Genomic DNA, 14,601 nt, shown 5'->3' on the forward strand with positions numbered 1-14,601 from the left:
AATATTTATATAAATTTGTATTATTTCTTATTTTAACCAAGAATTTAGAAGAAATTGTGAACTTTTATATTTTACAGGATTAGAGCATAAATAATAGGTCCATCAAAAGTTAGTCTTTAAATTGACGAGTTGGTGATGGGTGAAATGCACATTTGTCCCATTTTCACAGGTAGGAAAGTTATTGAGAATCTTAGCCAGTGGCTTATGGAAGAATAAGACCACCTCTCCTCAGTGTGCTCTTTATGACAACAACAGTTCCTAGAAGCCACTGACAAGAAAAATCCTTGCAGGATAATCTTAGTCATCCACCTTCCAGAAATGTATTTATTGCAGGGAATCAGGACTTGATAGCAACTGCGGACAGGTTCCTCTTGTCCTAATGACTGTGCACTGTCACTATATTGGCACATGTATCCTATCTCTTTCCATACTATCTCATCATCTTTGTGTTTTGTGTGTTACACTCACCCAGGATGCACTATTAAAATACACATTTTCTCCTCTGGAAAAAGAAATTATTTTTTTAGGCAAGAGATGAAAAATGGAGAAAACATTACTTTCTGAGTGAGCTGAAAAATAGTCATGATTGTATGAAATAAGGCCATGCATCTATACAGTTTAGAAAGATTACTATCAGATCTGATTTTTCTGCTTACCTGTATTTTTGTTCTTCACTTGCTAGAGAGAAGTGGTCATACAATGAATATGCCTCATTTCCTTCCCAGTCTTTCAGTTGTATTTTAAGAACATAACGCTTCTGATTAGTTAGTTGAGAAACAAACTCATTTCCCAGCCAGTACTCCCCAGCAGGATCACCAAATCCCTGTAATTCAAGTTGTATATTTAAATAGCTTTGTTTGGGAGGGTTTTTATCCTTTGAGTTTGAAATGATCATTTATCAGTTTTTAAGTTTAATAGTTTTCAGCCCATCAACTAAGAATTTTGCTGTGTCTATGGGGCTTATTGATCTGTAATGTTTCAAAAAGTTGATTTCAGCAAGGACAAGCTCAGGAATCTGAAACAGTGAATCAATATTACTTAGTAGATTTGGAGCAGTTCCTACTGTTGCCACTAGAAACACAAATATAAACAACTCAAAAAATGTAGACATATGATGGAACAGTTGATTCAAAAAAAGTAAGGTTTCTCTTTAAAAACAAACATCACACTTGCAAGTCTGCTTAGGCAAACAACTTACACTACTCTGACATTTTCAAAATGAGCATTTGAGGACAAAGACAACTTTTAAAGGTTGCTAACATTCTAAGGATACTATTGATATAACTTAAACATATTAGATTTCAAATAATAATAACAGCTGATATTAAGGCTTCAGAGAACATTGTTTACCATCTTGTACTCCTTCCATGTCCGGTGGAAGTCCACACTGCCATCTTCTCGTTTCTGAATAACTGTCCAGCCTCCTCCACCAGTTTCCATGTCACAGTAGGCCTACCAGAGTAAGCATGTAACAGCCTAAGTGCATTCAGTCACAGCCAAACAAAACCAGAAATCATGTAATTTGCATCATTCTATATAGTGGCAAGTCGTTTGCAAAGTATGAGTTAACCTAAAAATGCAAGTTTTCATAGCTTTCATACAAATCAGTTTTGGTCATCCACAAATAAATGTGATTTCTCAGTATATATCACACTAAACAGAATACCTTAACAAATGACATCTTTCACCTCTCCATCTTTTTTGTGAGAGATCCATTCAAATTTCCCATGACTTGTCATAGCCTAGATACTGTTGAGTACAGGCAATGAACAAACTGAAATATAGTTTTATTATCACAGTCATTGTCCAGTGCCTTTGCAAATGGTCTGACCCCAAAATTAAATCTAAGTGTATTATCTGCAAGCTGTATCTTAAAGCCATGTTATTTTGCAAACTGCAATGAACATCTATGCTTGAACAAAAAGTAACAACTATAAGATGTTCCTAAATATTCATAAATCACCTTTGAATTTACCAAATTATTGCTAAAAATTTGAGAAGACTGACATGTAATAAGCAGTTCACTGAACTCAGTTTTCGAATACCCAATAAGTGCATCCCTGGCACAGTAAAATTCAAGTTTGTAGGTGACTAGTTCAATCACTCTTCCAGATTAAATCACTTCAGCATCAGAGGTGAAAGGTATTACTGAAAGTGCCAATACACTGCAGAGATGCTGATGGTAAAAAATATTTTGAAAATTAACTGTAATTTTGGAATGACGTTTGGGAGAAGTAGGGGATAAATTAACAATAAAATTTTGTGAATATGAGAATACCTAATACACTTTTTCCTGAGAAAGGATTTCAAATTGTTGCATCTAATTCTGCTTTTCCAAAACTAACAGAACTTATAACTAGATGTGTGAAGTCAATGGAGCTTAAGCTGGTGTAAGACAGTACAATGAAAATCAAACTGAAGTCAGTATCTCTTTAAACTGCATGTTAGTACCAATACTATCTTTAAGAAAGAATTTGAATTTCTTGGTCAAGAATTCCTGTTTGGAGAATTCACAGTTAATGTTTTCTCATTTGGAAATTTAACTTTTTTGACTACTTTCTGCCAAGATCCTGAAGTTCAGAGCCTTCTTCAGAATCACTTCACATCTTTGAAAATTTTTGAATTCTAGTTTGAATATTGAACTGCATTAACTTCTAATCTGTATTCTAGATCTTTCATCCAATAAGTGTTGTGTCTTCCCATTTATAGTAGTACAGGCAAGACCTGACTTCTTACACTTCAATAGGAAATTTCATCTGTAGAGTAATTAAATTATTTACAAACAAACTAGGCAAGTATTTCAATATTCATTTGGATGTTTCCTTCATTGTTTAACAGTTCTCTCAGTAGTCTTACTTCTTGCCTAACTGCTGCTTGTCACAATATGCCTATAATTGCCCCAAATCATGACTGGGTGACACTGAAGCTGTAATGCCTCTTTCATCCTCTTCTATAGGAGACCGTCTTATCAGTGTTAATAGTTAGCAGATTTGAGCTCTTTGAACTGTTATTCATCCTGGAAATTCATTGAAAAACTATGACTGCAGTGAAGCCAGTTTCCTTCTGTGCTATGGTAGTGTTATATGTGTCATTTTGGGAAGTGTGCTCCTTACTAAGTTTTCAATATTGTTCACTCTTTTAGTTTATGTGTATTGAATGTATGTTATACACTCACATCTATATATTTATATAAATCAGAGTATTTACAGTTCAAGCAGTGTCATATATACTGTTGAAAAGCATCAGACATTGGAAAGGAAAAAAAATCTTTACTGCTGCAAATATCAAATATATTAGTGTTTCAACAGACTGTTGCACATTGGAAATCCAAAGCAGATCCTGTACTTTAAGCCTGCAGTAGACTCTGTTCAACATCAGAAAATCACAAGACATTCAGTTGGAGATTTTTAGGGAAGATAAAATAAATAAGAAAAAAAGTTGGATAAGGGAGTAATCCCTTATAACATAATCCCTTTTAACATAAGTCTTGGGAATGGAATTTAATTGAAACTTCTATTTATACTCATATATGCAATTCCTTATACCTCAAAGCCTGTTTTTTGTTTGGCTTTACTAATATCTGTATTAATGACTGGTAAAAATTTGACAATAGTGTATAAATTAATTTAGTTAAAAATTCCCTTCAAAGGAAAGACTGAAGATAAGGTATTATAAGAGAACACAAATCCGTTTCAGAAGGCTAACTCATGATGTGTAATGTATATGTGAAAACTAATTTCCACAGAGGGCTAGGAATGGGCTAAAGCAGATGCAAATACTTTTTTTAAACGTCAATACAAGTTAAAAAGCTGGTTTAACACTGATCAGATATCACTGGTTGTAGATAAAGTTGTTGACTCTGAAGCTTCACCCCACTTAAAAGAACAGTATAAGCAGCCAGATGGAAAACAGAACTGTTTTACCCTTCTCTGAAATACATGGTTTTTAACTAGGAACAGTGGGAGGCCATGTATTAATTTATTTGAGCTGTGGCTTCAGTCTGATATTGCTATTGTAGATCTTAATTGATGTTTTTGAATGTTATGTGCAATTTCCTTTATTCCTGTTGTCTAAACTTCAATTTAGTAGGAATTAATACTTTGAAAAAATCAATGCCTTTAAATAGCACTTTATTTTGTTCTAATGAGATTAAAATATAAATAGTGCATGACTGTGAATGTCTGTCATAAAATATTCCTGTTACAGGTAGTATCCATTTTTTAAGTAAGTGGTAAGACAACTAGCTTTAATAGACACTATAGATTCTTTGAGATAAATTAGTTCCCACAGGAAAAAGCAACTCACTAGGAACTGAAAAACATAATGAGAAACTGAAGAGATGACCATAAAAACCTCATGTAGATTTTTCTTACCAGTAACAAATTTTAAAAGTTTACATAAATTTGGGAGTATAATTTTTCCCCACCAAAAAAATTTCATGTCAATCAACTCTAAGTCTTTTTCTTAACACCATTACTAGAAGTTTTCTGACCATTCAAACTATTCTAGGTTTTATATTCAAAAGAAAGATATGTAACATTTCATGAAACAAGTAAAAATAGATACCAAGATTAGGCAGGCAGCAGGAGTCTTCAAAAATATGCCAAAAAGAATAAAGAGATTAGCCTCTCAAGTTACAACAAATTGGAACAGGGAGTATTTGATATATCTTGTGAACTGCTTCAGTACTTACAGCTCTAGCAGCTGTAGCACTGTAAGAGGTTTTTTGGGGTATAAGTGTTTTCAGACCTACTTTGTGAATGGTAAGGCTCAGGCTAGGTTATCAGGATGAAAAGCCACTGCAGTTTTTATAGTAAAGCAAGTGCAGTCGCCACATCTTTGCACTGACCCTTTGCATCACTTCTGGCTGTTTCTGAACATTTTGGAGTCGTTTTGTCCAATGATTTTTGTATTCTGCTATCTCTATCTCCTAGAGATGTGACTAGATAAGAACTACAATCTAATTGGTTCATGAGGTTGCTGTAAGCATAAAACTATTGACTTTTCATAGTTTTGCCTCTGCCATTTTTCCTCGTGTCAGCAGTCTTTTGCTGTTTTCCTCAGTGTTTTTAAAAGGAATTAGCTTTTGTCCTGTTGCAGAACAGGAAAGTTTGAAAATTTTAATGGAATTAAATAATTGTTTTCCTCTGAGTTGTCATATGCAATTCCTTAATTTTGGATTATGATGGGAGACAAATTAGTAATGTGGGATCAGTTACAGATTACACAGAAGTTGTTTATAAGCCTGTTGGGAGGTCAGAAGGTGTTACAAGAGGAAAAGATGAAAACATAAACAGCAGTGCAGCACTTTTGGCAAATAAAAAAGGTCACTCTGTTTCCTGGTCTGAGTAGCTATCCACATCATAAACAGTTGAAAATGGTGTAACATGTTGATTGTCCCTAACCTTCACTTCCCTTGACAACTCCTCTTATGCATTTATATTTGTATAAAAAGTCAGAATCAGGTTAAAACTTTTTAGTCTCTTATTTTCAATGTCATACGGTAAGTAAAACCTTCCCTGTCTTTTTATCTGAAAGGCACAGAATAGGATTTTAATTCTTTAATATTATTAAATGACTGATTTAAGACTAAGTCAAATTACTACATTTTAACTACTTTTTTTAACCTAGTGAATTACCAAAAAGGGTATTTGCATTAAGCATTTAAAGCCTCCATGTTCAAATGTAAAGCATTTAATATTTTATAGTCTGGAAAATTTGTACTTTTGAAAATGCAAAGTGTTAAAATTTATGACAAATTTGTATTCTGTAATATGTCATGCATTTGTGTCTCCTTTCAGAAAATATGCATGCTCTGTATACTGTATTTGACAGTAAATTAAAATCAAAAATAAAAGCTTGAGACAAGTCATAGTAAGAGATCCAAGGAATGTAATTCCTGAGTTGTCTAACATAGACTATTGCATTCCATTACTTTAGAATACAGTAGCTTTCATCTCCTTTAGCTTTTAAAATTGTGACTGTAGATATCTATGCTATTTAAATGCCATTCAACTTCTTGTATTATAAAACACTCCATTGCATCTTATGTGACTCATTTTCTTGTGAAATTGATGTATTTAGACTAGATTATTCAGAAGGAAAACCAGCTTCTTTGTTTTTTTTCCCAGAGAAGCAATTGCAAATAATTTCTCTAGATTATAGCTATAAAAATTACAGGTTTTATTGATTGTATTTTATAGCTCTTACCCAAACAAATTGCTTATTTCCTTTAGCTGAGAGCTTTGTAAGTGTAAAGATCACAATCTGGCTTGGGCTAAATGAAGTTCTGGCACTTCAAGTCTAGTCACTGGTGAACTTTATTTCTAAACCTGTGCTTGGGAAAAAAAAAACTTTCTCTGTCAGAGGTTTACCAATTCCTTTTCCACATTGCATCTCGTTTTCCACTGCTTTTTTACATTTTCTGCTCATTTTTTTATGCAATGAAGTAGAGCCCTAGGAATTCTGCAAAATATTTCAATTTTTTTTGTAAAGGAAATATCTACAGTAGAAATTAGAAAATAAAGTATTGTAAAATTATTTAGTGTTTGTCTAAGAAATACAGTAAGCATTTTTTTATATGTCCCTTAGCATCCTCAGCCAGCTGTGCCTACATCACATGAGCCCCACTCCTCCAAATGCTTGCTCCAGGTTTTTGGTTCTTTATCCTCACAATTCACATGGTACTTTTCTCCCTTTCAGATTCTATTGATTGTTTTAAATGAATTATACTGTCTGAAGCTTTATCATTTTATTTACTTCAGTAGATGGAGCATCTCTGTCAGGCATCCAGTGTATCATCCAATAAGTGCCATTTTTAGCTCAAGGTCTTTTCTACAGAGGTATGGCATACTGCTTTAACTTAAATTGATATTGAATTTCATTTTAGGTAAATACATAGAGGAAAAAATATCCACAGAGGAATTGAAACTGATTTAATAAAACCCCTGCAAACCTACCTTTTATATGAATCAGTAGTAGTATTTTCCAGGGCAGTATTTCCCAGAAAACTCCTCTCTGTTAGACAGTGTCTAATTGTTAATCTAATTGTTACACAAATGTCCTTAAAATTCTGTGATACAAAGAACCAAAACCCATACATGAGTCCTGTACTACTGGATTGCTTTCCTGAGTATAAATCCATGAGTAATCTTCCATGCCCCTGATTTTACCTCCTTTTGCCACCTGAAGACCCTTGGGCATATGAAGGAAATAAGAACTTAAAGGAGACAGGAGTCTGCTGATCATGCAGAGCAACTCTGTTGGAGTTACAGATTTTATAAAGAAATTACACTACCTTATTGATTTAATTACATTCATTATGTGGAAAAAAGAATTAAATTCTGGCATGATGAAGCACACAACAAAATGTTGTTCATTTCAACTGAGCCTAGATTTCACCTGAAGGACTTTTTTCTTCCTGTGAGATACTCAGATCTAGGAGTGATGAAATGCTTATAAAAAACTTGGTAAGTAGTAAACTTCACTATTAACTAGACTTTAAAACAGCATATTTACCAGGTCAAATAACCTTTAACATGTAGCATGGCTAGGTAGCTCTTTATAGTCATCCTACCTTCTTCTCTTGTGCAGTGTTTGAAACTGTTAGAGTGTAGATTCCACTTGTTGTCAGTCCAGATTTGAAAGCTTCAGCACAGTCTTTGAAGCTGATTTGCTCCTCTTTGGCTATGAATTTGTTCTTGGCTATTAAAAATACAATATAAATTGAAGGTATTAAGAGGAGATGAATGAAAGTTACTAAGAACAAATTTATGGTGTAATTGGCTTAAAGCAGTTCCAAATAATATGTCTGGTCCTGAAAGAAATAACAGATCAACGTACTTATTATGTGTGACATTACTTTGTATCATTTAGAGACATTATTCTGATAGGACTGTGGTTGTTTGATAGGTTGAAAAGTGCCAGCACTTACTAATATGTTGAATGAGAAAACTCAGGATATTGCATCTCATTCAATTGAACAGTTTCTGCTTCCACACATTGCTCTGGCTGGACTCCTACATGCATTACAACCTATGCAGGCATTAACTACCATTATATACATACCTAAGTAGCAAATGATTAGGTTAATAATGACTTTTGGCCAGTACTTTTATATTGTGAAATGAGTTATGAAACCTTTTATAATGCAACAGACTGATGGAACTACCCTTAAGAAGTTTTAAGCTTTTTTTTTTTTTTTTTTTTTTTTGCCCCTGTGCTGAGCAGGACCAATTTTGTATGTACCAAGCTGAAGCTTGGTAGGTCAGCCCAACTCACTAAAAATACATACCTTCTGGAATTCATTTGTGTAAAAAAATACATTTTCATATGTCTAAGCCTTCTTATTCAACAGAACAATCTAAGGTTCATCTTTTTGTTCAGTTCTTTATTAACTGTGGAGGTTGGAATTTCCTGGCATTTCGCCTGCTGACTGATATTTTATATTTGACCCTTCTGGGGTTGGTTCTGTGTATTTTCCCTTTTAATTTAATCTAACAATCACAGTCAGTTACTACAAAGGTTTAGGTGCCATATAAATACGTGCTTATATTACAGTTGCTTATTATGTTCTTTTTAGCTTGCTTATTCATTATTTACCTGTTTAAGTGCTTTGCCTTAAATAGAAAAATAACACATTCAGTGTTTTAATTGCTTTTCCACACTCTATTGTTTGCATACTGTCTTAGAAGCTTTCCCTGCTAATTTTGTCTTTTTGGCAAACACTCATTATTTTTTCCACTCTGGGTTTAATGGTGCTGTAGCCAACATGACTTTGACTTGTTTACTTATTTGTGCACTAGCATAGCAGATAACATCAGCAGGAACATGTACAGCCTTGGTATTTAAGGGAATAGCGTCAATTATGAAGACAAAAAAACTTGGAATTTACTTTGTTTAGAAAAACCTACAACCTATGTTATGATAATAACATATAGGACAAAACTAAAAGTGAGGAGTTCCAAACACCCTTTCCCTTTTCTGTGATCCACCTTACAGTAATGTATCATAGACCACCTATACTGTCTTTTAAATTCTAATTACAACTTTTAACATTTTTTCCCAGTATTTAATTTTAAATCCTTTCTTTAGGGGTTTGTATGCCTCTGTATTTTCAGCCCTGAGAACATTGCAGGCAACTGTGCCAGATTCTACAGTCTTTTAGAACAGCTTCTTAATCTGTCCAAGTTCCATATCAGATATGACATTCAAGGCAGGGAAAGTTTGAATCCTGTGTAGCCACAACTTTTAGTTTATCATTTGTGTGGGTTTTTTATGGTGCATGTGAATCTGCATAAATCTGAAAGCTATGCTCGGTGACTATGATTTGTTGCAGACATTTATGGAATTGTCTGATTTGTTCAGACATTTAGGGATGAGATTATTGCCTATAAGATTTGCTAGGCTGATGGATTTTTAGGATGAACAAGGATACCTTGGTGAAGAACTTGTGAGAGTACCTGGTGCCCAGGCCTGGTGCTTTCTGGTTTTGGGGGCTAAAAACTTTGCCTGTGCTTATTCCTTTGCCTTTGGTAGCCATTAGAATTCGTCCTTTCTTTGATAAACTCCATGTGCAAAAAGCAATGAGAGGCGGCAGAAACAATCTCTGTGAGCCAGGAAGAAAAGTTGCAGATCTACAATATGCAGTCTCACCTAGATATACGGTCAAGCAAGTGTATACTGCCACACATGTGAATGCCATGTGAGATTAATGATACTTGGCATCTCTGTATTTTATTGAACCACTGGAGAATTGGTTAAGAAGATAAACAAACCAGAGAAGATAAACAAAATGTTGAAAAGAAATCGCATAAATGTTGTTGTTTCACCCACCCCCTAAAAAGTAGGTTAATTAACTTGGATGCAGAATTTAAGGCAAAAAATACAGACTTTTTGAGAAGCAGAAGTGTGTCAGAACTAGATGTAAGACTATAGGTACCAATGTACACAAATTGGAAATAGCACTGAAATGATATAAGCGTGTCTGCTTTAACTTACAGTTTGGTGTCGATATCATAGTAAGCAAGCTATGAACCGTCTCCATCAGATCATGTTGCTGTTTTTGCAGAACTGAGTTGTTTACTGTAGCTGTAACTAACTGTTTTTCTAGTTCTTCTATAATAGAATTCTGTCTGGCTACTAGGACTTGAAGCTGATCTTTTTCATCTTTTATTGACTTCAGCTGAAGCATGTGCTTGTCTTCCATCTCAAGAACTCTTTTTTCTAAAAAGCTAAATAAAAGATTACAATTAGGCTCCCCAGAAACAATTTTGAGCTGATGTCAAGAGAATCAAGCATGTTATATGAGTTTCTTTCTTCATAAACACTCAGCTTCATTCTCTAATGCTATGCAAGCAGTAGACAACTAAATGAAAGTTTAGTTTGATACATAATTTATTATGTAAGTGCACTAATAAACAACATTATCTACTACAGTGTGTATTGCAGACTTTAAAAGTGTAATAATTGGGTGTTTGATAAGTAAACATTATTAAAGGAAAGATAAAGTGACTAAGTTGTCATGGGTTTACCCTATTGTTGAGATGAAACTTATTTAAAGATTTAACTATGAACATTTCAAATATCCTATAATAAAATACTTACTTAGCATAAATGTTATGGCATTAAGACAGGGAAATGTACAAATAGTTACTTGAAGATGGGTTACCCTTCTCCAGTTTTGGAGCTGGTATTATTAGGGAACTGTTTGGGAACATTATTTCACTGCTCATTGTTCTGATATAGACTCTGAGAAAGCTGATGTTAAAAGATGCATAGCTAGAAGAGAGAAGTTCTCCTAAAATCCATTGCTGTTACTGGAAAAAAAGAATCCTGAATCTTATATAAAATTATGTTTCAAGTGGTCTAGTTCAATGCAGATTGTATTTTGTTAGGTGAGAAACAATGCTTTTGTGTTTTATGTGGATGTTACAAGGGTAGTCTAAAGTCTGTTGAGTTCAACACCAAAAAACATGACCTTTTAAAAATCAGTATTTCCTTTGCTTTCCATTTGATAAGGATGCTTGTTTTTCTTAAGCTGGTAGATAAAACCTTTAGGGAACATATATAAATGTAGTAGAGTAGCGAACAAAAATGTCAAAACATGTCCCCTGGGTTTCTTAAGCTAATTCTTTCAAAGAAAAAGCACTTTGCACATATGGTTCTCATTGAAAAACATTGCTTTGAAGGAGAAAACTTACTGTTATAGCTGCTTTTAGATTCCTCTGTAAACTATTTATTGCCAAAAGTAAAATAAGACCGTGGTGATATGGAAACAAAGCTAGCTGAAAAAAGGTATGAGCCTTTGGACCACAGAAGAGGATAGGAGTAATAGTTGGATAGTGGTCAATTTCAAAACATTGAATCTTGAGGAACGTTGAATATGATTAGTGCTTTATTTTTCTCACTACATTAAATAAAAAAATTGTACCAATGACCTGATTAATCATTAGGAAAGCTGTGTACTACAGGGAAATAAAATTTTGGAGATGTGGTTACCTTCAATTAGTTTTAATCCGGTTACATCAAATTCATCTGGGTAAGTCTAAAGAAGAATGTAAATTGGGTACAATTGAAGTACTGTTTCAGTTTTAGCCTTAAGTACCTCATATAAAGGAGAACTTTAGATAGTAAAGAACAATATATAAACAGAATACAAGAATAAACCTGCATGAATCTCCTAGGCTTTAAGTAATACATGACCTTTGTAATGAGTGAGGGTAACATTTTGTAATCAGTTTGGAGAGCTTGTGTACAAACCCTTATTTTCCTACTTGAGTACATTTGTTTCTAAAATTATTAGATGGGCACTTCATGGAATAGCATTTTATTGGGCTGTGCAAACTTACCTGTTTTTTTCTTGTAATTTAGTTATCTCATTGGTCTGATCTGAAATCTGTCTTTCTAGTTTGTTTGTTGAAAGAGAGTGTTCCAAAAGCTGAAGTTCAAGTCGGGTTGTCTGGTTTAGTACCTAAAAAAAATTTACCAAAAAATACTTCTTTTAAAAGATATATCTTTTAAATAAATTGTTATTTTGTTATGTTGTGAAATTTTGCAAATGTCTATGTACTCCTATGATTAAAAAATCTTTTTCAACACTTAGTTTAGGCACAAATGTTCATAAAATCAGAATGAAGAAGAGTACACAGAGTTTCACTGATTTTGTTATTACACTACTGTATATCATTGGGAATATTTCAGTTGTATGCTACATTTCTGATGATAGTTACTGTGTACTTTAGCTTGGTTGTTATACCTTCTCCTCTGTTAGGATAATTCTTATTTCATTAGTGGAATGATTATGGTTGTGGCTCAAAGAATGAGCTGAGTTGTTTTCCCCATCTGGTGTGGAAAGTAAGTCTTGCTGAATCTTGGCACAGTCATGAAATCACTAGGTAGTTATCTCCTAGCTATTTTACTCAAATTCAAATTCTATTTTGAAGTGTTTATCATGTGAAACACATGACTAATGTTTCATCAAACACATGAAACAGATTGACTAAAGTGACCACACTTTAGTTGATTCATTCTTTGCATTTTAATATTACCTTTTTTCTATGCATTGTTTACAATTTATTTACATCTTTAAATGAAGAAATACAGATACTAAGAAACATGTATGATACTCTACAGTTTGTATTGCATTACTTTGAGGCAAGTTTTCTAGAAATGTTTTCTCATTGTTTTAGAATAGCTTTTTTTAATTCAACAGAATTTGGCTTTCCTTGACAGGAAGAATTGATTACTCATGTCCTTCATGTTAAACAGTCATTCAGGACATGATTTCACACTTAAGTGTAATTGAAAACTATTGCCAAAAGTAAGTGTCCTTGAGAGAGCAATTGTTTGGTTAATTTCCTTATGTTGCTAATTAAGCCCTTAACCCAGTCACCAGTAATTTCAAGCAGAGAAGGAAAGTTACAGTGATGATTTTCTTCCTCTAAGCAGAAAATAATTGAGTAATTTCCATAAAGTCATTACTGTGAATAAATAAATGCATTCTCTCAACATGTGCAAAATATTAGGTTCCTGAATAATACAATGAAAGTTGAGCTCAGTATGCCTATAAACTATGAATTATCAGTTTATCAAAGAGTTCACAGAGTCTTGATTTAGGTTAAAAAATGTAATTTAATTCATTGGATTAATTCTGCAGATAGTAAAATGTCTAACATCAATTTTAGGCTTTGCATACTTTTTATATTATACAAAATATTATGTGCTGCATGATATATCCATTATTTGTTTTGGCAGTTATAGGTCTGCATCTTCCTACCATATCTGCAAAACTACAAATACATAGCACTCTACATGGATTGGACTTGTCCTTCTACTAATATCTGCATTCTATTTAACAGAATGTCTTATTTTACTTAATGCTTTTCAATTAAAACCCATTTGTTTTTGTTTGAAGTTAACAAATGTGTAGTAGACAAGTTTACTTCTGTGTGAATATACTTTTCTAGCAGCCTCCTAATTTCTTTTTTCTTGATTAATCTCAGATTTGTTTATGCATCATTTTGTTGACGACAATACAGTGCATTGTGCTGGAAATGAACTGTTATCCCACTTAGAGTTATCTGTGAAAACATTTTAATTAAAAAGACATAGTTCTCTTGATAAGTTAAAAAAATTAAAAAGGAAAGATTTAGTTTAAAAAGCAATTAAGCTGGTAAATGGAACAAAGACAGTTGGAAGAGACTCACTTAGCTAAGATTAGTAATGAGAGGGCTGTATAAAGCACACTAGGGCCCAACTGATGCCTGGATATACTATAGTAGTTTTAAACACATTCTCTTGAAAGATTAATTTAACAGTTGGCTTTCTAGACTTACTTAAAATGCTACTGTAATGAAAATCACTCAAGTGACAACACTGGGCTTGAGTGCTATGTCTTACCAAATACTAATGTTTCCTTAAGTTGGGTAGAACTGTGGGTCACAACGATTGACTTCTAATTGTTAACAGCAGCATGTAACACTAAACAGTGTTAAATGTATAGCTGTACTACTTGGGAAGCAGAAGCATTTTGAGGTTGAAATTCATTACTTACTTGTGCTTCAACATCTGTTAATTTGCGGGTCTGTTCAGCTGTTTGATTTAGCAAGTTTGTGCCTATTTCAATCATTACTGCAGTCTGGTTCTGCACTGCAGTTTGCTGGATCTCTACCATTTCTTTCTTCATACTGTCTTGGATGTAATTCTCAAGCTACATGGGAAAGGAAAGAGAGAAGATAGTTGCATTCTTTAAATGTTGGAAAGGGGGTAGTGCAGTAAGCTTGCTGGCAGCCTTGCTAAACAGATTTGGTCCTTGTCCCTGTCTGTTATGTATTTATGTTAAGATTCCCAACATTAAGCTCTGTAAGAAGAAAACCAAATGTGACAAGGAATCTGTGGCCACTCATTTTCTAAAGGCAGGAACAGAGATTTGCAGGAGGTAAGTAGTAGGTGCAGTGATGAAAGTGCTTGTGGGCACTTGGAAGCCTTTCTGCCCTAGTGCTCCCACCATTGTAACCATCAGAGGAGCTTCACCAGCTTTGGAAGTGATGGGAATTTTGTAGAAGATAAAAGTTTAGGAGTTTAGTCATCTTCCTGTATTTA

The 14,601-nt window shown here is 33.7% G+C and overlaps 2 protein-coding genes across 5 annotated transcripts in view; one reads left to right on the forward strand and one right to left on the reverse strand.

The window, feature by feature from the left end:
* MCPH1 (microcephalin 1) overlaps positions 1 to 14,601 on the forward strand; it is a 125,433-nt gene that overhangs the window by 53,567 nt on the left and 57,265 nt on the right. The gene's annotated exons all lie outside the window — the stretch shown is intronic.
* The window catches only part of ANGPT2 (angiopoietin 2), a 41,922-nt gene that overhangs the window by 5,137 nt on the left and 22,184 nt on the right, over positions 1 to 14,601 (reverse strand). The window contains exons 2-7 of one of the 2 annotated variants that reach the window (XM_068183626.1): positions 14,054 to 14,209; positions 11,850 to 11,971; positions 10,000 to 10,232; positions 7,577 to 7,704; positions 1,351 to 1,452; positions 657 to 823 (exon numbers count right to left, since the gene is read on the reverse strand). In XM_068183626.1, the coding sequence (XP_068039727.1) occupies positions 657 to 823; positions 1,351 to 1,452; positions 7,577 to 7,704; positions 10,000 to 10,232; positions 11,850 to 11,971; positions 14,054 to 14,209 (908 nt within the window). The remainder of the gene's footprint in view (positions 1 to 656; positions 824 to 1,350; positions 1,453 to 7,576; positions 7,705 to 9,999; positions 10,233 to 11,849; positions 11,972 to 14,053; positions 14,210 to 14,601) is intronic. The other variant, XM_068183627.1, reaches the window with a different exon arrangement.

This window comes from Anomalospiza imberbis, chromosome 3 (assembly GCF_031753505.1).
Source record: "Anomalospiza imberbis isolate Cuckoo-Finch-1a 21T00152 chromosome 3, ASM3175350v1, whole genome shotgun sequence".
Classification (NCBI taxonomy): domain Eukaryota; kingdom Metazoa; phylum Chordata; class Aves; order Passeriformes; family Viduidae; genus Anomalospiza; species Anomalospiza imberbis.